The sequence below is a fragment of the Dromaius novaehollandiae genome, chromosome 4, assembly GCF_036370855.1.
Source record: "Dromaius novaehollandiae isolate bDroNov1 chromosome 4, bDroNov1.hap1, whole genome shotgun sequence".
NCBI classification, from domain to species: domain Eukaryota; kingdom Metazoa; phylum Chordata; class Aves; order Casuariiformes; family Dromaiidae; genus Dromaius; species Dromaius novaehollandiae.
Genome location: NC_088101.1, coordinates 85,696,034 through 85,721,904, shown reverse-complemented (window position 1 = coordinate 85,721,904; position 25,871 = coordinate 85,696,034). Strand labels below are relative to the sequence as shown.

General features: G+C 40.1%; 1 protein-coding gene across 2 annotated transcripts in view; it reads right to left on the bottom strand.

The window, feature by feature from the left end:
* ATRN (attractin) overlaps positions 1-25,871 on the bottom strand; it is a 149,125-nt gene that overhangs the window by 61,442 nt on the left and 61,812 nt on the right. For both annotated transcript variants that reach the window (XM_026121801.2, XM_064511647.1), the window contains exons 12-24: positions 23,981-24,201; positions 23,204-23,325; positions 22,519-22,657; positions 20,821-21,002; positions 18,656-18,872; positions 17,278-17,463; positions 15,269-15,502; positions 14,608-14,745; positions 10,026-10,119; positions 9,066-9,118; positions 7,378-7,472; positions 6,744-6,822; positions 6,100-6,257 (exon numbers count right to left, since the gene is read on the bottom strand). In XM_026121801.2, coding sequence (XP_025977586.2) covers positions 6,100-6,257; positions 6,744-6,822; positions 7,378-7,472; positions 9,066-9,118; positions 10,026-10,119; positions 14,608-14,745; positions 15,269-15,502; positions 17,278-17,463; positions 18,656-18,872; positions 20,821-21,002; positions 22,519-22,657; positions 23,204-23,325; positions 23,981-24,201 — 1,918 coding nt within the window. The remainder of the gene's footprint in view (positions 1-6,099; positions 6,258-6,743; positions 6,823-7,377; positions 7,473-9,065; positions 9,119-10,025; positions 10,120-14,607; positions 14,746-15,268; positions 15,503-17,277; positions 17,464-18,655; positions 18,873-20,820; positions 21,003-22,518; positions 22,658-23,203; positions 23,326-23,980; positions 24,202-25,871) is intronic.

Here is a 25,871-nt window from a genome sequence, read left to right as displayed (position 1 = left end):
ATTCACAAATATTTTCCTATCATGGCAAATGGCGTATTTGAAATACCTAGAATAATTATGACATGGCATCATGCGACTGCATTAAGCTCCACAGTGCATTAGCCTTCTAAGGAGAAAGGAATAAAGCTGCAGAAGAGCCCGAGAAGACCCACTGTTCGGAAAGAAATCACCTGGAGGAATCCAGAAAGAAGCTTCAGCGGCGCATGCTGAAATTTGAGAAATTAAAGAAATGTAGACAGCAAGGGCAATTTTAGCTATTTTTCCACTGCAGCCTTTAATAAACCACAGTGGAAGGCAGCAATTTAAGTGACTTGAAAGCTTCCCACTTGTTATCTTAATACTTCAGGGTCCTCAAGCAGTAAGAGGGCTAATGCTGGTGCGGTGCTGGTGCACCAAGTATCACACGCAGAGATGCTACGCAGCTAGCGGAGCACTGCTGAACCCCAGCGCGATGATGAATTGCCAAGCAAACAGCATATAGCGAATATCCGGCGCGATTCAGCAAATGGTATATTTTGTACGCAAGCAGCTATAAAACGCCTTAGCCTCTCTTTGTTCCTTGAAGCTTTTGGCTCATAATTAACGTTTAAGCGCGTTCAAATTAAAATACTTCAACCAACGCGAGAGAAAGCGATGAGGCAACTGCCAGTTAATGATACAATTACAAACTGTTTTTTCCCTTAATCAGCTCCTAGGCTTCTCGCACGCACAGAAAGTCGAGATCGATGTAAAAGACTACGGAGAAGATTCTGAATTCTGGGAGAGTAAAATGCAAAAATCAGATGTGATGGAGTTTTAATGAAAACAATGTTCTGGCATGAAACATGACAAGAACACAAGTTTATAGTTAGTGAGTGGTAGAAAACACTATCAGTAATAAGCTGCAATGGGACGGACAGCTTGTAGACATTAAAATAGGTTTTAAGTAAGGCATACTAGCAACTCTAAATCTGACCTACTGTGCGTCCTGGAGAGGGATTCACTTACTGGAATCCATTCAAAGCAAATACACACGAGTTTAGGAGTTGTTAAAAACTGCTGACATTTACACGAGTATCAAAGGGAGTTTCAAATTCTCACCATTAGCTACTTGTCAGCTACAGTACTTTAGTTTCACATCTGGGTGAGCTGAGAGATTTTTGTCTGAACTGCAACCCATCAAAAGAAGCCCTCTGAAAGTTACTGTTTCGAATTTCCTTAATTGCAATATTCTACAGCTTTTTTGCTTTTAATCCTACAGCTAACTTTTCTAACCCGAGATACATTTTGAATGCATAACAAAGCAATTTTACAAACTCGCAGCACAGATTAAGAAAACACGTAACGTAGGAAAGAAAAGAAAAAAATCGTGTAACGTTCGCATAACTAGTTTAGAGAAAAACATTCACACAAGCAACGCTCACTGACGTCCTTTCCTAAAGGATGCCCTGCTCAGCTCTGTGGATGATCAGGAACATATAGGGCAGCGCTTCCCAAGTAAAAGAGAAAGGTGAAAGTCGTGTTTTGCACAAGGCTATAAAGCCGCTGTGGCCACGCCAGCCCGAGTCTGGGAACAGAGAAGAACCACACAGCAAAGAGAATGGAAATATCGAGACATTTCCGACAAGACCTTACCTGTGTTTTCAGGAAACCTTGGCAAACTGAGTCTTTAAAAGAGCTCCGCCACGTAGCTTTCATGCAGGGAAACCATTCCGGCAGAAGCTACTAGGAAGCAGACTGCTGTATTTTGAAGGCTTTCTACATGTTGCAGCTTTAGTTCTTTTGCAAAGTGCTCATTTTGAATCATTAAAGCAGTGAGGGAAGGACATCCTAAACCAATACACTTAAAAAAAAACAAAAAAAACCCTAACTCAAGTGCTTTTGAAGAGAGGTGGAGCAACAAGGGGGAAAAAAAAAAAAGCGCGAGAATTCAGCATTGGCAAGAACACAGCTATCTCTAGCACAAAAGAGCATTTATATTCTCGGAGTCGAGAGTCTAAAAGGCAAGGAAAGAGGGAAAGAGAGACAGATTTCAGTCATTGACTTCAGAATAAAGTTTCTCAGTTTTAAGAAATAACGTGGATTGTAGTTTTCATTAACTGCACGGTAGTAAAGACTGCAGGTTTGTGAAGTTTTCTAATCCAAGATTACGCATCTACATAAACATTTTCGTCATTACATAAACTATATCTAAATTGAAAATAAGCCAGGATAAGAGAATGTGTGTACAACTGCTTATTATGCTATTCAAACAAAAAATACTAAATGCCATTTGACATACTTCGTAGGAACAGTTCAAAACAAAATGTGCAAGCTGCAAGGTCACACACACACACACACACACACACACACACACACACACACACACGGAGAGAATATTTTCCAGCATTTCCCAACAGCAATCTGGCAGTCCCGGACTTTGACCGACTTCATTGCATTTCTTATATTGAAAGCACTGTAATTGCCAAAGGGAAATGGAAACATATTCTGTAGTTGCAAGAAGTTTCGGAGCATAACTGCAATGAGCAAAACTAAGCCTCTGCGAAAAGAAAAATAGCTTGCATCCTGGCCATACCGTTGCACTCAGTTTTAATTAACAAGTCAGCGTGCCCTGAAGAAGTAAACCTAAACTGCATAGGAACTTTTATGCAGTGAAATAAGGGACGGTCACTTAGAAAAAGGAATAAAAAATGTCTGATTACAAACTATTCCAGCGAAGAATGGAGTATAGGGCGAGTACTGAAGGAACGGTCAGGAAAGCAGTGTGGTCAAGAAGTTGGAGGTCAACCCATTGCTCTATTTTAAATCCTGCAGAAAACCCCAATCAAGGACTGACTTTAAGCAAGTCTTTGCCCCAAATATCCATATTCTGTCTTTTCTCGTTAAAGATGCCCTTCCACAGAGAGCTCAGACTTGGCAAAAAATGGAAAAAAGAGGGAAAGCAAACAAGAAAGAGGAGTAGAAAGGACAGGTAGGAGCAGAGAATACAACTAAGGAGAATTGAAGGTGGCTCAGTCCACCACGGAAGATTACCCAGGACCTGAAAGGACACAGTGAGTCCTGGAGAAAAATCATACTTTTTTACTGACTTCTCCCTAGTTTTTCCTCTATGGAACCATTACTATCTATAATGTCATCTCCTACCTATGAACTGCTCTGAAAAATATCAGGATGTCAAGGAAGGAAAAGAAGTGTCAGAGTAAAACAGTACCCCTGGCTTGTACGAGAAGTATATAGTCAAACCATAAAGTGTCTCAGCACCCAGTCTAGACTATCTTTTGGGTGGCATTCAATCCAACAGCACAGATGATCAGAAGACTGAAGATGTAGCTGCAGACTTTGGTAAAGACATAGCCGATGACCTTAAACTGCGAGGTTACACCAGATGGTGAATGGCTTGAAAATACAGTGTGGTATCAGCAAACAGCAGGTCTATACAGCTACAGGTTCTTCGTGAAGGAGACAGGACAACCATCCCAAGTGTGGATAGAGCTAATAAATAGAAGACCTTGCAGCTTCAGGGATGTAAAATGCAGACTTGAGTCTAAAAAGGCTGTTGAAGGATGCAGGAGGAGCCTGATTTTAACTTGTGCCCAAACAAGCAACATTGCTGAATTCCCGTTAGGAAGGAGGAATGCCACGCCAAGCTGACAGGATCGCCAGCAAAAGGGGGTGTAGGTGGTCTTCCTGGAGAAGGACAACAAAGCCCTAACAAGTAATGAAGAATTGCTACTGCAAACACGAGAAAAGGCTGAGATGTTCAACACCAACAGGTATTCAGAGACAGATGATAGAAAAACGTCAATTCGAGGAAACAAATCTTTTAGATACCCACTAAACAGCACGTGCCAACAGTAATCATGAGGACCCCATATTCCTGGATGTGATATTGCTGGCAGACTTCTTCACAGAAGTCTCTCGACCAATAAGAGCTGATGCTATTTTTGACTTCATTTTGGCACATAGCAAGGACGTTAGAGAAGATTTGGCCACATAAAACTACCTTGGATTGACTGCACGCAAGCATGTTCAGATTAAATTAAGGATAAACTAAGGATAAACCAAGAGAATCAAAGCTCACTCCTTTTAACTATGAGAAATTAAATAAGTAAAATCAAGTGGACTAAGGAAATAAGGAATGAGAAAGCAACCATCTAAGAACTTCTCTCAGGTCAAAGATGCAGAGCTATTTGAGATCTGTATCCTCAAAACCAACCTGAGAAAGGACATAAAGAACAATTAAAGAGCCTACATGTTATGGAGAGGAAAAAGATTCATTAGGCATGTCTTAAAAGCCAGCAAGTGGTACAGAGATAAAGTAAGAACTGCTCAATGTCAAGCTGTGCTACACCTCAGCAAATGATAAACAAAATAGCAAGACAAGTGTGAGCCATATGAGTAAAGGAGACCATAAAAGGAAAGTGAAGAGGGTATGCAGTGAGGAGGGGAAAGAGATTAAAATCAATCAGCTATATCCCTAAAACTAAATTAGAGTTTTCATTAAGGACAAGGACACTGAAATAGGAGCAAGGCAAAACGTCTAATGGGAAGGAGGTCACAGAAAGACATGCCACCAAGGTGGAAACAGAACTCAGATGTTTCAGTGTGTTCAAAGTCCGTGAAACCAGACAGCATGTAACCCAGCACTCCAAAAGAAACGGCACATGAAATAACGCAAGGTTGTTAAAGCAATCTACCCAGCCAAGTGTGGCACTACAGAAAATTTAGAGCTTGTATCTAGATGAGGAGGCATAGGAAAAGCCAGCAGAAGTTTTAACTTGCAATTCTTGCAAGCTCCTTCATATCTAAAAATTAAGATTAATCAATCAATGAGTTAAGATTTTACCAATCCGTAAACCAGACAAAAATTCTCCAACTCGAAAATAATTACTAATATGGCAAGCGATATTAAAAACTAAGAAGGAAGTGTAGTCCAAGTTCAGTCTGTCAAGTCTACCTGTCTGTATTTGGCTTGACAAAGTTCCACAAGTGCTTAAAAAACCCACTATCTTTACCAGAAGGTGATTCCAACATTTCACAAATAACTGTAATATTTTAAAAAGTTCAGGAAAAACCTTGAAAAATACCTCTACAGCTTAAGCACATTTTTCCACTGGGACATCATTACCTTGCTTGATATTATGATGTGCATTATCTTTGTCAGAAATGATCCCTATGGTGAGTTTCTGTAACTGGAATGTCTGCAATATCAAGTAAATTCATGAGAAGTTGCCAGCTTTCACAAGGTAATTCTAACAACAGTTAAATAAAGGTGGAGATGGAAGAATCTGGGTTCCTACATTTGACCAAGCTTCTTAAACAGGCAGAATTCAAGCACATAGAGCCTCATTTTAGGTCTCTGTTCCAGACCTAGAAGTTATTTTCCCCTTCAAAGGGCCCTTGTACCACTTTAAGTACAGTGCCAGCTGGTACCAAAACTAGCCCACAGCAAAAAAGTGGCCAAAGCTCCTCTGAATTACTAGCTGCAAACACAGTTGCAAAATCTTCATGATTGATGTCTATGCTCTGTGAGCGTTTTCATGAACCACTGAGCTTCCTCCACTGCTTCTGCAGCACTAGTCTTATCACAGACCATCTGATACCCGAGGCAACATGTGACTGCACTGAATTAAGGGAAATAATGAACTTTGTGTCATTCTGCAGGTACCACCTCACCTTGGACAACAAAAGAAGAAAGCAGGATGACCCTTCAGCTATGCCTTCCAAGAAAAAGACAGAAAACAGACACTAAGAGCATCTCCTCTGTTTTCTCATTCTGGGCTTGGTTTTTGGCTTTTGGATTCCTTATTTGCTTTCCTCAACATCAAGGGACAACAGCTACACCTTAAAAGTCAAAGACGTCATTAGACTACAGCTCTGTTAATAAGCAAGCAACCCACTCACTTCACAGTGTGTTTGCAGATCCACTGGGCTGAGGTGACATCAGAAGATGACGCACTATTTTGCTCTTAATCAGGAATATCAAAACCCTTTGTCTGTTGCAGGATTACTCTGAGAGCTGGCTCAGCTTGGACAATACGCAGCACACCAAATTACCATGTTGCTTGAGGGAAAAAACAAATATTTTTAAATAATTGTATGCACATTAAGAGCACCCACCTGTATTTTTATCGGCCAGGTGAAATTGCTGACATAAACAAAGAAAGTGATGTTTGGATTGTTGCGGAAATCAAATTTCTCGTTGGAGAAGCTGTCCTTGTATTCTTTTATGTTGGTTCTTGAAACAACTGGAATTTCCTCACCAGCTTGTGTGCCCGCTGTTTTAAAATGTCAAGAAGTAGCAAGAAAAGATGTTTCAATGCATATTTTTAGTGATAAACAAAAAGGGCCAAGTATCCTGAGTTCTAAAGTTATTACAATGACAATAAAATGAACTATTCATCTAAACGCTACTATTGAGTTGCATCACATTATCAAAATCAATGTATGAAGAGATACTGCATTACTAAACATTAAAGTAGCACCTTCGCTGTCTCCAAAACTTGTTACAAGATGGGAAAAGAGAAGAAAGAAAAACATAGTTCTTCTAATGTTTTATGTCTGCCCCAAGTCCAACATCTAAGAATATGATATAAAAAGTTTACGGGTTAAAAGAAAAGCAAGGGGGGGGGGGGGGGGGAAGGTTTCCTCAACTAAATCTGTGGGGGTTTTTTTGAAAACTGGTATCAGTTTTAACTGAAACAAGCTACCAAGCAACTTTCCTTATCTTTAAGTAAACTAAACTAAGATCATACTTGTTTTACCTGCAAAACTTGTTGACCACGTAATGTTGAGGTTGAAGTTTTTAGATGCGTTGATAAACATGTCAAGGTCTCTGTTTTGCTAAAGAAAAAAAAAAAAAAAAAAGAAAACCCATTTTTACTGCACTGTTTTCCTAGCAAATCTTTACTGAAAGGAATCTTGGAATGGATTATTTACATAAAGCAAATACATTAAGCATCTTTACATGAAGCAAAAGACAACCTACAGAACTATTTTCATTTTCTGAAAGTAGTATTCTCCTCACCAAGAAAAGCATAATAAAGAACAAAACAAGTCATGTGCTTGGAGTAAAACAGTAAGAATACAGACACAAGGTATGGGGTGAACAACTAGCAAAACCAGAGCTGCTCAGCAAGCTGTTCAAACAAATGAAAAAAAAGAAAGAAATGAACAGTGGGTCCTTATATAATTTTACCATGAATATTTGAAACTGCGTGGGCCAAGACCAAGAAGATCAGAAGGTTCTGGTTGCTCTGCTGAATTGAACATTTGCTACATCAAGAGACTAGCTCTGGACACTCGCAGAACTATGACAATTCATCATCTCCATGGTCAGGAGAGGATGATGAACATATAGCCAGAGGATGAAGTTTAAATGGAAGGTAGAAAATTCACCTCTTCAGGTGTTGCTACAAAGTTGATGGCTGTGTAATAACGATCATCCTCTTGAGAAAGGCTGAAGGTGAACTGATAGTCAATGAGAAGAGTATCTGTAAAGAACACAAGGAGAAAGTTATCGCATGTTTTGGAATAAAACTACCTTCTGCAAAGCAAGGCATGTTACTAAAGTGCTTCTTGCACTGAGAGCACAACTAGGAGTCACTGCGCTGTTACAAGTGAGTCCCATGTATGTATGATCCTGCACAAAAAGGAGAGATACTCTGGACTTTTCTGGCACTTTGATCCTCTCAGGTTGAACCTAGAGGGAATAAGAGGCCCATGCTTTTCAGGTAGGAGCATCCAGCCTTAAACTAAAAGACTGTTCATACCTCTACATTGGGAAAACCTGGTAACATGTTTACTTTTTCCATACTGAAATGTCTCCACATTCTTAGGGAATACTAGTATGATAAAATGGACTGTATAACCCTCACTTGAGATTGGATTAAGTTTCTGTACAGCAGTGCTCCTCAGGGGGTGTTTCTACCGAGCAGCTGCTTGGTGATCATCCAGCTGCCATCCAGCACTGAATCGCATCATGCCAGGACCAGCCGTTCAGTCTACCTGTATGTCCTCCTATTGCTCGTGTCTGTCTGGGTTTAAACACCACTTCTCTGTTAACCAGCAGTGACCAGCCAAGTCTGGGGGTGTATCCACCAATATTCTTCTGTTAAAGCACAGTACTATGACTTCTGCACATTCCCAAAGCTATGCAGAGATATACCAAGCAATAATAAATATGAGGTTATACAACTGATGTTTTTCTTCTCTTTCTGATGTCTACCCACAACTCAAGCACCAAAAGAGAAACTTCTAAGGCAGAAGAAAAATAAGAGAGATCTTCAGCCTGTATAGCACAAGGTTGCTGTTGTGAAAGTTGCAAAGTTCTGCCTTTTCCACCTTTTTGCTTAATCCACCACCCCTGCCATTGGCACCAAGGTGTTAGGTCCTACGTGCAAAAAGACTACCGTGAGAAGTCATCAGCATCCCTGCTTTGCTAAAGCAGAATTCAGATTTGCTAAATACAGCTTGCTTAGTATTTTTGTGAAACACAAATTATATCTGAGATGTGTATCATTAGGTAATTTAAGATTATACCTATCCATGCCTCTAAATGTGCTGATTGCTAATAACTGCAAAGAGAAGCTGGAGAGTATCCACTAAGTAATCTGCATCTTGGCAAAGTATCTTCTAGATTTGCACAGAGATCCAACTGTTCATTTCAAAGCAACCAAGGCAATTTTGAAACTTTACCCATTCTAACATGGAATAAAATAAAGCCTTTTTTTTCCTCTAACAAAAATTCCAAAAATATACTTTGATTTTGACTCATTACAGTCATTGTATTTTAGAGTATTTTCCAGACAATCAGATTTCATTTCAAAGTCATGTAAAATTAGAAAAATTCTAAAGTCTGCTCTGATGGGTCCAGTGGTGACACAGACATTATCAAGAAGAACATTTTGGTTTTCTTTAAATTACAAGTTTTTAGAGAACTGATTTTTAAAAAAACCATTTTCTAGTCCTACTCTTAATCCCCTGTATTTTAAACAGACGCTGAGGTAAATAATATTAGTTTTAGATAATGCATTTCAAATGTCAAACACATTTGCTACCTCCAAAAAAATCTCAACAGTACTCACAGTAACACGTTCCTTTAAGTGGATTTCCCTGATATCTATTTTCAACTTCACATCTAAAAAAAAAAAAACAAATAAAAAAATATTTTTAATTAATGCATTTCTTCAGTTTTATTTATCCCCAGCCAATAACAACCAGAAAACACCACCTGTGCCGATAACAGTACATAATGAAAAATAAAAGATGCATGTCTGAGCTATTCTGTGTTCCTGAAGGAATGACGCAAATCTCACAGATCTGCACAAAACAAACTAGAAAGCAGTGAAAATGAAATATAAAATTATGAGTATTAACCTTTGCATCCATTTGAAATGTATTTAATAGTTCTACATGATGCATGCAATTGGTCACTACAGTCAAATACTAAAGTTTCCATTTACGGACAATGCAGGATCCAGTCCTACAACGTTTACTCATGCGAGTAACACTTTAAAAATAAACCTGGCAACAAAACAATTTCCATTAGCATTTCACTAAAAGCATTTCTGCTATATTACAGAGAATTCTCCTGCAAATATTTGCTCTGAAAGTGCTCCATTAAAATGCTTGAAGGTTGAAGTCTTTTCCCCTCTTATTTCTGATATATCTATATTCCCTCAGAACTGCATCCGAGTGCCCAGAAACTAAAAAAAAAATCTAGCAATTAAAAAAATAATAAAGTTGAGGGATAAGCAAAGTGGTATGCACAGTTTGGGAAGTGCAGGCTTAGCTTTCACCCTACACACTCTGCATGACATTTGCAGGTGAAACGCTCTTAAAATGGGAAACTTAAGGAAATAATTTTGCTCATGTTATCCCTCCAGGGAAAGCACAGCTGGCTGCACAGGCAACGGAGTTAGTCGACTGTCAGCACTAAGAGATGAGCAGAGACATAAATGCAGTCGTTAAAAAACGTCGGGGTCCCATTCCAGTACACGCACGGCCTTTTGATTTCAAAAATAATAACGGTGAAACAAACTCACAGTTGACACTCGTCTCCTTTTATCCCCTTGGTAGTGCAGAAACACTTCCCTGTGTTTGTGTTGCAGACGGAGGCATGGCCATTGCATTTGCAAGCTGTTGAGCAGAGGGGGAGGAGGGGGAAAAAAAATGAAGCAATTTTGAATGAAGCAAGAGAGACAGATTTGATAGCAATTAAATCCTTTAGATGCCAAACTGTGATACGTCGACAATTAAACCACACATGAAAACCCCTTTGGTAGTCTTTGGTTTCTTTGTGATACTAAAGGCAGCTAAAAATAGAGGCATGTGTCAAACCAGAGCGAGAGAGGCTTCCAAGACTGTATGTTTTTGTATGAAATCACGATCAGCCTGTGCCTTTGTAGCTTCCAAAAATCTATTTAACTTCCTCTTTTGTTGCTAGATGGCACTACAGATAACATAAACAGTGGGAAACAGATAATATTTGGAATAGTTTGGGGCTTGCCAACACATTTCACTCAAACTCTTAAACTCTGGAGGGGAGACTATGATCACTTTTTTTTTTTTTTTTTTTTTTTGGCAAGTAAAACAAGTCCCTTATGCTTCTAGAGCTCTATCTAGAAAGAAAACAATTTTTGAGAAAATGACACAAGTCTGTCTGCAGTGTAAAACAATCATTGCGGGGAATACAATACTCATTTTAGAACAGCTTTAGTCTGGTCTTGTGAACCAAATGCCACCCAGTCATGGTTGAAGGACATCAGACCCTAGACCAGATCTTCTGGTTTAATTATACCTCAAAGTAGACCAGTCTACATACCCCAAGACCACTTGCAACATGCACCAAAGTAGGACAGTGGGAACTGATTCAAACTAAAATGCTAATGTCAACACAGCTTCAGACCTTTATCCATAAAGGAGCAGTGAAGGTACATGCAAAAAAACCAAAAAAACATTCTTTTTGAAGTTATCTTTACTATAATTAGAAAAACAGATACCATAACTTTTTTTCAGAAGGTGGGTGCATCTTTTAAGAGGTATTCGATCAATGAACTGGAAGATGCATTCATTTTCAGAGTTGCACATGGAGAGTGTGCAGTCTGAGAAGGGGAAAAGAACACAAAGAAGATCCGTCCTCTGTGGTCCCTGAGCTTGCTGGAGGTAGTGTTCTTTAAAGGCTGGTGTCTCCTCATTAAGAAACGATGAGATAAGCCAAACCATTTCAAGACACGAGCCATTTAATGTACCAGCAGATTCTTTGACATGAAAGAATCCAGTCTGAAAATCTTTGCCCACCTCGGACCTCATTTTATAAATCGTATGGATGTCTTCTTTATATTGGCACGTAAGGGAAGCTACGTCGTATCAGGGACACTTAATTGTGCTTCTCAGTTGTGGATGACTGGTTTCCTAGCAGCAACACGGAATAAAATACGAAGAACCATAAAGGCCCATTGTGGAAACAAGTAGACTGCATCAAGATTTGACAAAATAATTGTATTCTGTGAGGCAAACATTTCTCATTAGTGGCACTTAAAAAAAAAAATCTTAGTACTACTGAGAATGCCTTGTACTTCCTTCCTTATGCTTTGCGAAATGTAAGCAGAGTGAAATTTGATTAATGTTCAACATTAATATAAGTAAAAATGAGGAGAGATTTCTAATGTCATGTTGTTCCGATGCAGATCGCAATATCTTGAACAATAACATAAATGCTCAGTCCTTCACTCTGCTCTTCAGCCATCTGCTTGAGAAGTTCACACATTCAAACATCTCTATTTAAAGCAGTCTTCTTTATTTATGCATCTTCCTACGAGCCCCATTAGCGGAGATCGTTTACCAGAGGACTGGAACACGCAGCGAGGAGACATTTCCTCGTGGCTCTTCAGACAATTATGAAGTTTGGAAACAAGCTATCGACAGAAAAGTGTACGAGAAACCCTCCTTGGAGGATTCTGCAGCCGAGCAGCCGGGGGGAAGCAAGGCAGCATCGTGTCACCACCGGCTCCATGTGGGCCACCAGCAAGCTCTCCGCCGAGCGGTTTAAAATCACTGCCACGGAGGCTATCTGATTTCAGACATAATAGCGCCTTCCGTTCTCTCGCAAATAACTTTCTTATCTAGCGCTAACATATTTTCATGCGAAAGTTTAATCAGAAAACTCAGAAATACTGAACGCGGAGAAAGCACCTTACAGCTATTTTCACATTTGATGTGCTGTATTTCCTGCCCTTCCTCATTAACGCTGTTCTGTGCTGGACACTTTCTAAAAGCAACCGCGGAGGAGCGAACCAGCTACCATCTGCTTATTATCTGCCCAGCACTGCAAAAACCATTGCCGACGATGGTATGCAAAAAGTCCTTTCAGAGAGATAGCTGCAGTTCATTAAAAATCCTTGAACACAAGTGATAAAGCAAAGTTCACCTGCCCTAGCAGCAGAGAGTGACAGGGAAAGGTATCTTCTCCCACCCACTCTTTTTACCCCTTCTTGGCTCCTCAACCCTATCTCCACCACTTCCAGCTCTGCACAGCCCTATCTGCCCCAAAGGCTACTACGTGTTTCTCAAACTCCTGGTATCTCAGCGTAGGCTCTGATGCCCATCAGCCAATGCTCACCACTAAGGAATTCCCCTCTGGAAACCTTTTCCATGGAGCAAAATCATAAATCGCCGGCACTCACTCTGGCTGCATCAGATAGGTCCATTTCCCCTTGCTTTCCTTCTTCCAGCCCACATTGCTCTTTCTCATGCCCAACCTCCTGCTTCCCTGCTTCTTTCGCTTGCACGGTAAATAGCTTTAAATCATAGCAAATTTAAACACCTGGGCCCAAAGCACTCGAGAGCAGAGCACTTTTGACATGAGCTACTCGTTTCATCAGATACGGAATGAATGCTGTGCCACAGTCTCTCAACACATTTTCTAATTTCTTTTTCAGGCGACTGGAGGACTCGAGTCTATCATTCATTATCTCAACGAACTATTTCTGGATGCTCCTCTTAGAAAAGAGTCCTAAGTAACTTACTCTGGAATTTCCACACGCAGACAACAACAACAACAACGATAAAATGGCACATTGCAATCCAGTGATTAAAACTGAATGCTCAGAGTAGAATTTTATATTTTCTTATGCCAGCTCGCTCTCAATTTATTCATTCCCGCACTTCAAATTATCTTTGTGCAAAACAAGGTTAAGAATATCAGCAGTATTTAATCTTGCAGATAGTGCTCTGGAATAAAGTGTCAAAGGTGGACCTTTTCCGTTGTACCCCTGGCATTGTGTTGTCTGTCATAATTTCATGTCCCAGCCACTGCAACACCCTGTTCTCAGAGGAATGCAGCCTTCTACCACTCCTGCCCATTTGGAGCACTGCCAGGAAAATAATGTTATAAGCCTGTCTCTGATCATTTCATGCTCCCCCCTAAATCTCTCCACTGGAGGGTCCTTCTTTGTAGAGTCAAACGTCACCTACTTGCTCTTGCTTTAAGAAACGGGTCATTCACACTCCAGCAAGTGGCTCTCACCCTCACCCAGAAGGTCGATGTCATTTCCAGGAGGCACCCTAGATGGATTTCCACACACTTTCTCCTGGATCGTTTCCACATTCAGAAAGAACAACTCAAAGACTGCGATGTCCCTTCATTAACCACCTTCAGCTACTTCTTCCACAATGCCTACAAACCACTTAAATTCACTGGACTGAGGCTGATACTACCCTCAGACTGAACAACATTATCTCTGTCCTACCTTTGTCATTACTGTCCATTCAACTACATTCTCCTTTTAGATCTCTTTGGGGCAAGGAACATCTTCCCTTAAAATTGTGTATCACCTATCGCAGCTAAATTCTAGTTTGTAACTGGTCTCCCCACGCTACGACACTGTGAAATAAGCTGTAATTCATGACAATGTTGAGATTTAAGGACAGAACAAACCTTCCAGGTTAGTTTCCCAGTTGTGCCAAAGAGCCCATCAGCACTTTACAGACTTAAAATGCAATTATAACAGGGATCACCTAATCCTAAAATGAAATCCAGCCAACTTCTCAGTGAAATATGGCTACACTTCTGCTAAGCAGATGATTATGACAATAAATCAACAACGCATTAACCGACTGTAATAAAAGGTAGAATTTAGATAAGGAGAAATTTGTCCAAGACACTGGGATTAACACAATTTCTTTTCAAAAGAGGATCATCGAACATTCAAATGACCACACTGAATCATGGGTTAGTTTTAAGTTTAAAAAGGATGGTAAAAATAATCCTTATCCTGCATAATGCAAGTCAAAGAATTTCACCAAGGAATTTCTGTGTCTTTCACTTGAAGCAGCAAGGATTGTGTCTTGATTGTACGAATATTTAATTTTCTCTTCTATGCTTGAGTACGTGTCTCAGAACCTTAATGTTCCTTGAACATTGGTTTCGTGTGAAATAAGACATTCACTAAGAGCAAGGTTACACCAGATGCTTAGATTACTACCTTTCTATTCAAATTAAGAGCAAATTAGAAGCCTACATAGTTTATTCAAACCTAGAATCAGGATGTAATTTGGGTTAAGATAACAGGAACGAGCGAAAAACATCAAAGATTTCAATGCAGGAAGATTTAAGACATCACTTACGCTGACATGTTCCTCCATTAGTAGGATCACCATAGTAGCCAGAAATACAAGTTTCACAGTGTTTGCCAGTTGTTAGATTTTCACACTTTTCACAGATGCTTTCATTTACACACTTACTGTGCCCATTGCACTGGCAGGCTGAAGAAAACAGAAAAGGATGAGCATGTGTGTTAAAATACAGCACTTCACATAGCACCTCAAAAGTCTGTATGTTGTAGAGGCTGCTCAGTTGACTTATGAATGAAACCGCTTCACACAAACTTCAAAGAGGTTCTTGCAGTCTTTCTAGCAATGCATAAGTGCAAAGACAAGACTGTACCGAAAACCTGAAATTTAAAGCAACACACAGTAAGCTGAACTCCAAACTATTATGCAAATACTGGACTGACAAGATTGGAAGCATCTGGTGGGACAGACTTACAAGGAGGAATTGGGAAGAGAGGGTTAGCAGCAGGCCATGTAATTTAATTCCACATATTTGGTGTCAAAAACATTATTTCAGAATCACCCCAAGCCTTAAATAAACCTTCAAAGAATGAACTGTCTCTTTTTAAACAATCCTAAACTGAATAAATAAAAAATGTTAACTCAGTAAAGGTTTGTAGGGAACCTTTTTTTGCAACCTTTGAAATGTTTGAACAACTAAATTCAGCTCATTTACCTGGACATTGAATAAAGGACCAATTATATCTATTCTCCGCAGGACACATGCTGACGTTGAGGATGGGTTCCAAGCTGTGTTTCCCTGTTGCAGATGGGGTTGGCATCTTTACCGGACCCCTGTAGGAGCCCTCTATACATTTCCCCTTCCCGGTGTTGCTCGGATCAGTACACCATCCACAGCCGGGCTGCTCCAAACAGTGACCACACGTGCAGTAGCCTGAACAGTTTTCGGCTATAAAAAACAAAAACCAAATTGTGAAACAAATCCCTGTCTCACAACATAGGCAACAAAGCAAGCAGAATTTCTTGCATGTCTTTTGTGACCTAAAGTATTTATCTCCTCCAAAACATATACCTTCAGCCTGATATTCAGCTATAATAACAATACCATTTTCATTCCCATTAGCATATTTACTTTAAAATAAATTATAGAGATAAATATAATAATTAGATTATAAATAAAATAAATCATAAGTAGATAAATTTATTAACAAATGTTGATTTAATCAGTGATTTATGAAACTATGCAATACACATATAAGGTTTTTCTGACCATTAAATACCACGCACTAAAATCATAGCAGAACGTTCCCAGCTACAAACTTCACTGTTTGGTTTACAACAACTCAGAAGATAAAGTGAGCTGTTTTGAAGCAAAGGCTAAAAAAGTTTGTTTACATACTTCAAGCCTCTTCTCATCACGCATTTTAATGTCGCATGCTACTACTTAAAGTATCTATATCCGAGTCAGGAAGCACAGAGTACACAAGTAATTTGTCTTCTTAAGGTAGAGTGCCACGTTCAAGCTCTCCTCAGGCCCGGCAAGTAACTAAGTCAAGGAAGAACCATCACCACGACTCAGCGGTTCCTTTCCCAAATGGGACTTTTTCTGGGGTGAGGGAAACTCCAACATACAGAGAAGTTTCGCTCTTCTTTTCCTAGTACAACCTCAAAAAAATATGAATTTTTAGATACTCTGTGTTCCACAATGAGCAGAATTTCTATTTTGATGTTAAATTGATAATATTTGCCTTTTGGGGGTAAGGGGGGGTGGAGAAGAGGGGTGAAAAAAATTGTTTTGCATTCTTTTTATCTACTCATCTCCTGCCTGCTGCTTCCTCCAACTTTTGACCTCTGGGAGTACGAGAAGTTCACAAACTCCTGTTTGACAGTCACTTGAAATTAATTCTCTCCATCTCTTAATTTATAGCAGTCTGAGCTATCCGGGCTTATTCTCGTCAGCTTCCAGAAGTTCTTGCAGCAACTCAAACTGCCCAACTTCCTTCCTGTGGGCCAGAAGCATATTCCTCTCCATCTGCTAGCCACATACCCAAATAGCCCTGGCTTTCCTGACTCCTAAGGAATTCAACAACTTCTTCTGACAAAGAAAAAATAAAACAAATGTTCAGCCACAGAAAGCAGTTTTTCAAAGCATCATAAATCTTTTGCAATTTGCTCGCATCTACTAAGAAAAAGAAAAACACTTATTTTAAATAAATTAGAAATCTCTACTCTGGGATATAGGGAGACAATACTTCAGGGTAAAGTGTTCGTATAATCCCTGATTTGGATTTGATACAGATGAGCTAATGTTAAATTACATGTATGAATAAAAGGGATATAGAAAAGATTTAAAAAAGAGAGATAAAAGAGAAGTTAATCACATGAAATTACATAACACAATCAATCTGAAGGCTAGAAACTGAAATAACGAAACAAGTACTTCTCCCTCTGAAAAAAAAAAATAGATTTCTTCATCTCATTTCAAAGCCTACGTTATCTGCCATTTAGCTTAATTGATAGTTCCCTTAATCAGGACCTAATTCTGTTTAACGCTTTACACGACACGGAGTGCACTGCAGGGCTGAGTCACACGCTTCAAGCTCCTCGGAGCAGGTCCTTGTTACCTTCGCAGAATTTGCTGTGTAATTACCCGATATAACGGACGCGCGCCGCTGGATGAGAACTTCGTCAGCAAACACGGGCAAACCCGAGGTGACTACTCACGCGGACAGCTGCTCATGGTGTACCACTCCATGCACTGCCCGTAGGGGAAGGAGGCCACGTAGGCGTTGGAGTCCACGCACTGCTTCATGTTGCTGCACCACATGCACTCGGAGCTGCCGCTGGTGCACTCGCCGCACAGCGTCCGCAGGGCACAGGGCGTGCGGCACTGCTTGGCACTGTGGTTAGCTGCGGACCGGAGAGCAGGCATCAACGTTTGGCCCAACCGAAAAATACGGAGGATTAAAAGCCCACCAATAACTTCAGACCAAGCACTGGTTAAATATCGCAGATGCGCAACACTTCATTTGGACTGCGGTGCTGCCGGTCGGAGCTGGAGACGCGTTACACCAAGGTTACTAATGCGTTGTGCATCAGTCCAAGGTTACTAATGAAGTTTTTGCATCTGTACACATCTGTTAATGCACTGCTTTGCTATAACAGAAGCGTTGGGAATAACGCCCAGATTTTACATGAGAACATCGCAGTGTACATTAAGCAATTTGATCAGCTCCATCCATAAAAATGAATATTTAAAGCAGAACCCGCTCAGGAATTTCTGGTGCAAGCCACAGCTTAACCATCAGTTTTAAGTGATTATTCTCGGGCCATAAAATAAAGTTTAAATTTAAACCAAAGTGCTGCATGTGCTAAGTGAAAAACAAAACAAAACAATGAAATTTTGAGTTAAAAATATCGTATTTATGATCTGCATCCTGCACTGTCACAAAGTACAAATTGAAGTGGTGACGCTTACTTAGAAATTTTATGTAATCAGCCAACTTTCTTAAAACTTAAAAAGGCACTAATTGGTATTCAGAAATAATCAGCTATAACGGAGAGTTAACAGACCAAGCCATTTAAAAAGATATGCAGCTCCAACAAAGCCAGAAGACTCTCCCCAAAAGCAAACAGCCTCTTTTTAAAACTTCTCATTATCTCCACAGTGTCCTGCCCAATTAATTTCAAACTTTGATAAAATTCTCCTCCGGCTACAGCGCACAGGAGGGGAGAAAGCGGCGTTCAATTAGAAAGTATTTTTTATTTTGCTTTTTTTGAAACAGGAGATGGCTCCATACCATAATTAACCTAAATGCCACATTCAGGTAGGCAATTCAGAGAAAAATAATTAAACTCCTATGTACTTTAAACATTTCGGAGTTAACAGTGTAAACGTGGAGCTGGTTTGAAAATGCCCAATTCTTGCAAGAAATATGTACAAGAGACATTTGTTCAGAGCCATTTTTTTTTTTTTTTAAAGGACGATCATGATACGGTCTTTTAAAAGATAACGAATGGATCTTAATGACTCTCTAGGAAGTATAAATACACATTACTCAACCGGTTCCCCATAAGACACGCAGATTAGAGCTATAGTTACCCGGCCTTTCACAGACGCTGCCGTTGACTTCGTTGATGCACGTCGCTGCCTTCAGGCCCTGCCGGAGCGGCTCGGCCAAATAGCCGCAAAACCCAGCGTCGCTGGGCTCGTCGGGGAGCCACTGGAGCAGGGTGTTGGTGAAGGGCGACATGTCCTCCCAGCACCAATAGGACACGTTGATTTTTCTCAGCCCAACCCACGGAGTCAAAGTTTTGGGCTAGAAAAAACAAAAGCGTAATGTTAGGATCGATAAACAGCGCAATTTTATTACCTCAACTATTGAAAAGAAAATAAACCTCGCTGGCATACAGGGCTCCCGTGCGACTTGGCCAGGTCTGCTGTTGCAAAAATGTAATAGGGACATATTTGTTTCTCAGTGCCATGAGAATTAAGTGCCAAAAGCGATAAAGAAATCCTTCAGGAAACACTCAATTTCTTTTTTTCCTAAAGCACATTCTTAGTATCCAAATTTGGAGGAGAACAAGTCAAACATACTCATGCCAGCTGATGGTGAAACTAGCAGTAAGGTGCTTTTCACGCGTTTGTGGCCCCTATAAATGGCTAGATACAGGAACAAGGAACTTCTGGACCTACAGTCGGACACAAGGAAGAAAACTGGAAGTCCGCTATACAATTTAAATGACACAAGCTACGTGCTCTACAGCCTTGCCAGGAGAGCTCTGCTCTGCTGGTAGAGACTGCGTGTGTATGGGGGAAAAGAAGGGATAGGACAAGTCAAATCCAAAACAGTATCACTCTACTAGCACAAAAAAAGTCTCAATATGAAGACCCCATAAATTCCCTGTAGAAACAGTTGTGTTATTTTTTGGCATGATTTATATTTTGCGGAGAGGCAACTTAACTGCACCAGTGCAACACATTATTTCACTGTTAGGACGGTTTCTCCATCCAAGTGCTTTGGTGGCAGAGGGTTACACAACAGGGTTACACATTACTACGTGCCAATACCCACATATTTTCATATTGCTATGGAATAACTCTACGTAGCTTAGTTAAAAAAGTAGTAAATGCAAGGTACAGTCTCCGCCAGCACAGTAGCAGAGTGCCATTAAATGGTAAAAATGCAAGTGCTAAATGTAGGCTGGCTTTTTCAGAAATTATAAGCATTTAATATAGACTGAAAAGAGGTAGGAGTCTGTTTAGCTTTCTACAGCCCACTTGATTAAGGATACTGCAGAACAATAAAGAAAATAAAAGCTACTGAACAATTTCCCCCCCAGTATAAGTGTTCAAACACTATTAGGGAGCTCGGTGGAAAGGTTGCCATGTCTCTTTAGGAATTTATACCACGCTTAACCTCTATGATACCCAGGAATTCTTGAAGATTTTAGAGCCGTGTACTTTTCCAATATCCTGTCTTTCCCTCCTCATATTACGTTCCCTGTCTCCTGCCCAATTTTTCCGACCCAAAGCTTCTCCTGCTTGCCAGCCCTGCCCAAACTGGCCTCCCAGACCCGCAGGAGATACTCAGATGTGCTGTCAAGCCGCAGCAGCTCAGCAGGCCAAACTGGGCTCTCGGCAAAGCTGTACAACGTCGCTTTTTAAGATCTCAGCATCACCTGTGCTACCTGCCCCGAATACCTCCCCACTTCTTCCAGTGACCAGGAGAAAAAAAAAATCTATTTTATTGATGCACGAGGAGGGATAGATCCTGGTTCCCTTCACGCTGGCTCAAGCAGGAAAGCACCTGCCACTACATAAAGCCTGTCTAGCTCCAACTAAGTCATGCAGATCTGCTGAGCAAGAAACTGACACTTTAAGCACTTTCCAGAATGGAATAAATAACCTGAAATGCTTTGTATTAAATACCGATGGTGCCCCAAAGGGACGGTTATTCATAGGATACTTTATGAGTCATGAGAACCACTCATGTCCCTGTTGTAGTCATATACCCCACCAGAGAAACGCGCATGCGATTTCATTACAGCAAGCGATACCTTTGAGGTACCGTGCATGTTTTTATTTACCTCTCACATTTACATTCTCTAGAATTTCACTTCAAAAGCACCCACAGGGTATGCTGAATTTCGAAGAAAAAAAAATAGTCTTTTTGGGTTAAGAGGCAGGTCTACTCTGGGCAGAGCATACGACACCCCAGCAAGGACTTTCCCCATAGTCAGAGGACATTAAAGAGAAGCACTCACCGAAGCCTGCATCTTCTGCAGTTCCTTCAGAACAAATTCCACCTTTTTCTGGGTCGTAAGAGAAGCCAGAAAAGCACCATTGGATCTGCAGGACAGTTTGGCATGATCATAGTTCTCCTTTGTGTTAGTGATTTTCAAGCATGAGTTGCCAACCAAATGCCAGTTCGTCCCACAGATATTTTCTGGAAAGGGAGGAGGGAGAAAGAGAGAAACATAAAACAAGACGTGCAGGTGATTTCACTACATTCAAAGCAGTGAAAGAGCTGTTCCACCAAAATAAAACCTAGAGTCCCATCCAAGAGCAGCACAGGTTTGCCAGCTTGGCTGGCATCATCAAAAATATCTACTTATAAATAATCTGGAAGAAAGGAAAACTGTTTAGGGGAGCTAAGGAGAGACACCATTTTCTAATAATCTGTAGTAGGTAGTAAAAGCACTTATTTGAACCTAGAATACTAAAATTATTTCAGAAGAAAGAGTAGAGGAAAGCAAATGAATATTCTGCTGATGCCTTAAGCCGTATCTTCAACCGCAACGATAACTTGCCGTAGGAGGAGGTTGCTGGTAATCCTGTCCACAGCACCAAATTTCCTGGATTAATTCCTGTTTAATCTTGAGAACGGTAATGCCCGTTACTAAAGAACTAATAATACTTTGGGGCAATTTCCCTCCACGCATGCACTTATAGTCACCCTTACTAGAAACACGATGGACATTTTTAGTGTGAATCTTTGTAGAGCCAACGTCTATCTACAACAGGCTGTCTTAGATTGGTCTAACAGACTGAAAAGCTCTCAACTGTCAGCTTTTCAGGTGGATTTTTACAGAATATGACCAAATCACCTCCTTCTCTACAACAACCTAGACTAAGCTCTTTATATGTCTCATTAAAAGATGCTTTTCTCGCTCTCATGATTCTTCTCTGAAGTCTCTCCATTTTTTCTCTCTTCCAGACTAGCTGATGCCAGACCTGGACACGTCCAGACCAAGCGGGTTACTAGCGGAAGGAATCCATGCCAGTCTGAAGGTCCTGTCCTTGTGGCTTTTCTCCCCTTCTCTATATTTTATTAACTGTAAATGTCAACTGCTGAAGAAGCTGTATTTCCTACCCGGTCACTGAAGAGAGAGAGAAAAAAGAAAAAAAAAAAAAGTACTACAGAAGAGACTAATGATCAACTCCTATGAGCTCCCACTGGAAACATTCTAATAAGAGAATTTTCCTTATACATTTAGATGTTATTTGTCTAATCTGCCCAGTATGTGCCATTCTGCTTTCGCACAATTCTAACTTTAAAATTAAATGGCATACTTTATTAAATCTAATACCTTACAGAAAGCCATTATATCAACAGTGCTGCTTTTATCAAATGAAAAAACAGAGAGGAAATATAGGCTAATAATTATACAAATGATCATACTCCTCTTCAGACAATTGGGACTGAAAAGACTGAAGAATATCTCAGACTTTCCAAACTTCCTTGAAATAAAGTTTTGTACCAAACACATTATGATTAAAGAATACTATCTGCTCCATCTCAGCAGTAAAAGATTACATAAGGCTTTTTTTTTTTTTTTTTTTTTTTTTTTTTTAAGAGGGCAAAAAACCCTAATTTGGACTGAATTAATCCTGTTTTTGTTTGCTTTTTTTTTTTTTTTTTTTTTTTTTTTTTTTTAAACACAGATACAATCAATGCCTACCTGGTAAAGCAATGCACTCCTGATTCCTAGGTTCCCACTGACAGTTTTGATCCATGGCACAGCTTTTACAACTTGTCTTTTTGTTGCAGTAATATGCAGGGTTATCCTTCGGACAATTATCATATACAGTAATAGGAACCTAAAATAAATAGCACAGATAAAGTTTTTTTCCTTTCCAAATATGTCTGTTTAACACAGTCATAAAGACTACTGCTCTAAGCTCTACAGTTCAGACCTACAAAGCAACCTATATATTCAGAAGTTGTGACATTGCACATAGCCTCTACCACGTATTTAGGATATTCCCCCAGGCCAACATCGACACATTTTCCCCACTAGACCTCTTATGGAAAAGTTAGCTTTTCCTGTCTAGTTTAGAAGCCAGGGAAGGCTCTATTAATGGCAAACCCAAATGGATCTGTGCCTTAGCAAAGAATCACATTGCGCTGATCATGAAACCTTCCCCTCCGCCCCTGCCCTTTGATATCCTTTTAACTTAAAGAGTGAAAGAGTCCCATGAAAAGCCCTTGGACCAACTTGAAAAACTCAAACATCAGCAGCTCGGAGCTACACATGCACTGGAAACAACGAACCAAGAGGGGTCATACTGTCAGATGAAGACATCTGGACATGCAACATTTCAAAAGCTTAAATTTAAACTACAGAAGTATTAGAGAGACTTTACCTGTTCTTCTGTGCAGTTGCTCTGCATCGAGATACACTGGTCAGTGCACCATTGACAGTTGTTTGTATTTGCTGTACAGCTATAGCAGTCTGTAATCTGATCACATTTTTCATTGTCTACAACTATTAAAGAAAAAAACCTGCATGACCAAAAACAGGCATTTCCTGACAGAGTTCTAAGAACTTGATTAGACACAACAAAAGATATAACCATACAGTAGTGCCTGGGGATTTTCCATTATTAACTAGTTAGCAGATCAGACACTTTCATGGGACTGGAGCGATAGAAAAATTGCATTCTTTTGTACCATTAGTCATTTTTAGTGCCCAAGTATCAGTAAAACACAATACAAGAAAATGAGACCATGCACGCATGTTCACTCAATGCACATGCAGATGATGCCAGAGGACGTTTAGCAAGGACAGTGAAAATCTACCACTGCAGGCCCAAATTGCTGAAATCCTAGCCTTCAATAACATGGAGCATTTTCATGCAAAGCTTGAACTTTCCACTACATCTTTCCAATTGCTTATCGCCTGTGTTTTGTGAAAATTTATCGTACATTGAGCGCCCGTCAAAGCAATGTCCCTTTACATCAATTTCTTTTAAATAATTAAAGGTTGCAATCTATTATAGAATCAAGGTTCATATAATTCAATTCAGAGCAATGAATGCGTTGGCATAAAGCATTGAGCAGTTGTTAGAAAGTTATCGTAAGTGGGAACACAGGGAAAAACCCTAGACGCCTTGGGAAAGGGAAGAGGACATTGCACATACCTGGCTTGGGAGGACAGTCTTCAAAGACCTTTTGCTGCTGCTCTACCGTTGCCATCTCCCAGGGGACGCATCGGGAAAAGGTGGCGTTCCACACACACCGGACTCCGGGACCCGCTCGCGAGCAAGCTGTTTCGTTGTCGAAAGCTTCACATCGCTCCGGTGTGTACTTCAGTACGTCACTCAGGAGGAGACTATTGAAGCCTCCGAATACATACATGGTGCTAAACAAAATGCAAATAAATATATGAACGTTTGCATCTGTGTTTACAGACCATGTACTGCTGCAGCTCAGTTTCATCCAAGGTGTAAGGTGTTTTATCATATTGCAGTGTGCATATATCCAACTAAATAGATATTGGTTAAGTAATGCACTAAAGACAAGGGCCAGTCAAGTTCCACTAGGTCAGGGAACCCAAAGGATCTCAATGTATGGCTTCAAAGAAAGACAGAGTCAAACCTATCTTAGATAAAACACTGACCTTCCCTTTCAGCCAAACATCTGGGTGACACCCAATTAGTGTGAATATACATAAAATGCTGCAGAAATGCATGATTCTCCTTTCAAGAACAGTGGCAAGAAAGGGAGAAAGGCTAAAATAGGTGAGATGGGATGACACCATTAAATCAGTGCTCAGAGACTGTGACAAAACAATTCAATGTTGTCACATCTTGGCACACTGCTCTGACAAAAAACACAGTTATTTTCATGGCTTTTAGCAACTGAGCAAAGAGTCATTGTGTCAACTAAAAGCAAAGTAATGTGTTGAGAAAAAAAATGTGGTGTTTTCCTGAAACCTTCTTTAACATCACAACTGCTGTAGCCATAACATCAAATTTCATTAGTTGCACAAAAACACCACCCAAAAAACCTGTGCACCCATGTTTGTAAGTGTGTATATAACAAGACAGTGCAGAAGAATTAATGCAACCAAATAAAAGTTTTGGTTGATTAAAAAATATTTTAACACTGTATTTTCATCCCACTTGGAAAGCACTTAAACATAAGCTTAATCATTCTTGGTGGGAGCAAACGCACAGCTGATATTCAATAAATACTGAAACAAACACAATAGTGAGTGATCATTTGCAGAGACGCAAAGAGAAGTATATACTAGATTCTCCAGATATATAGAGATATATCTAGAGATGCAGCATCTAGAAGTATATCTTTCTCTTAAAAGCAGTATGAGTTATCTGTCTAGCTTAAACAGTCCTTTAAATAACGTTGCCGATTTATGAAAAACATCTTCAAAAGGATGAAGGAACTAGAATGGAAGACTCCTAGGAAGTATCATTTCTTTGAAGATGGCCTCAAACTTGGTTCCACCAACCCAAAGACAGTAACAGAGACATTTGCCTGAAAGCATGGACATTATTACAGTGATATAATGCTAAATGGCAGGAATCTCATCTATAAGAGGAATCTCATCTATGGTTTCATCCAAGCACTGTGCATCATATGACTGGTACAGTAGAGCCAGATTGGATAAGCTTTGTAAACTAAGACAGCAACTCTAGAAACTATGAAGGAAAGCTATGGTTTTGAAGATAAAAGTTGACAGTACAGCTAGATAGGAGGAGAAAGAAAGAAGAAATATAAACAGCTCAATTTTTGTAACAACTAAGTGAGCTGAGACAGCTTAGTCAAGTGAAGAAGCTGACCTGCTAGAAGCTCAGAAGGACAAAAGGGCTGAGAGCAAAGGGCGGACATCGAAGTCATTACAAGAGCCAAGATCAGAGAATTTGAGCAGATTTGGAAGAAACATTCTCCAGTCTCGTCTCGGGTCTACACACATCAACATGCACAGACACACACGTGCACAGACACATAAAGATGCTTGAGTTTACTGAGAAACGAGATATGCCACCACACGCCAGAGTCTTTGCTTCC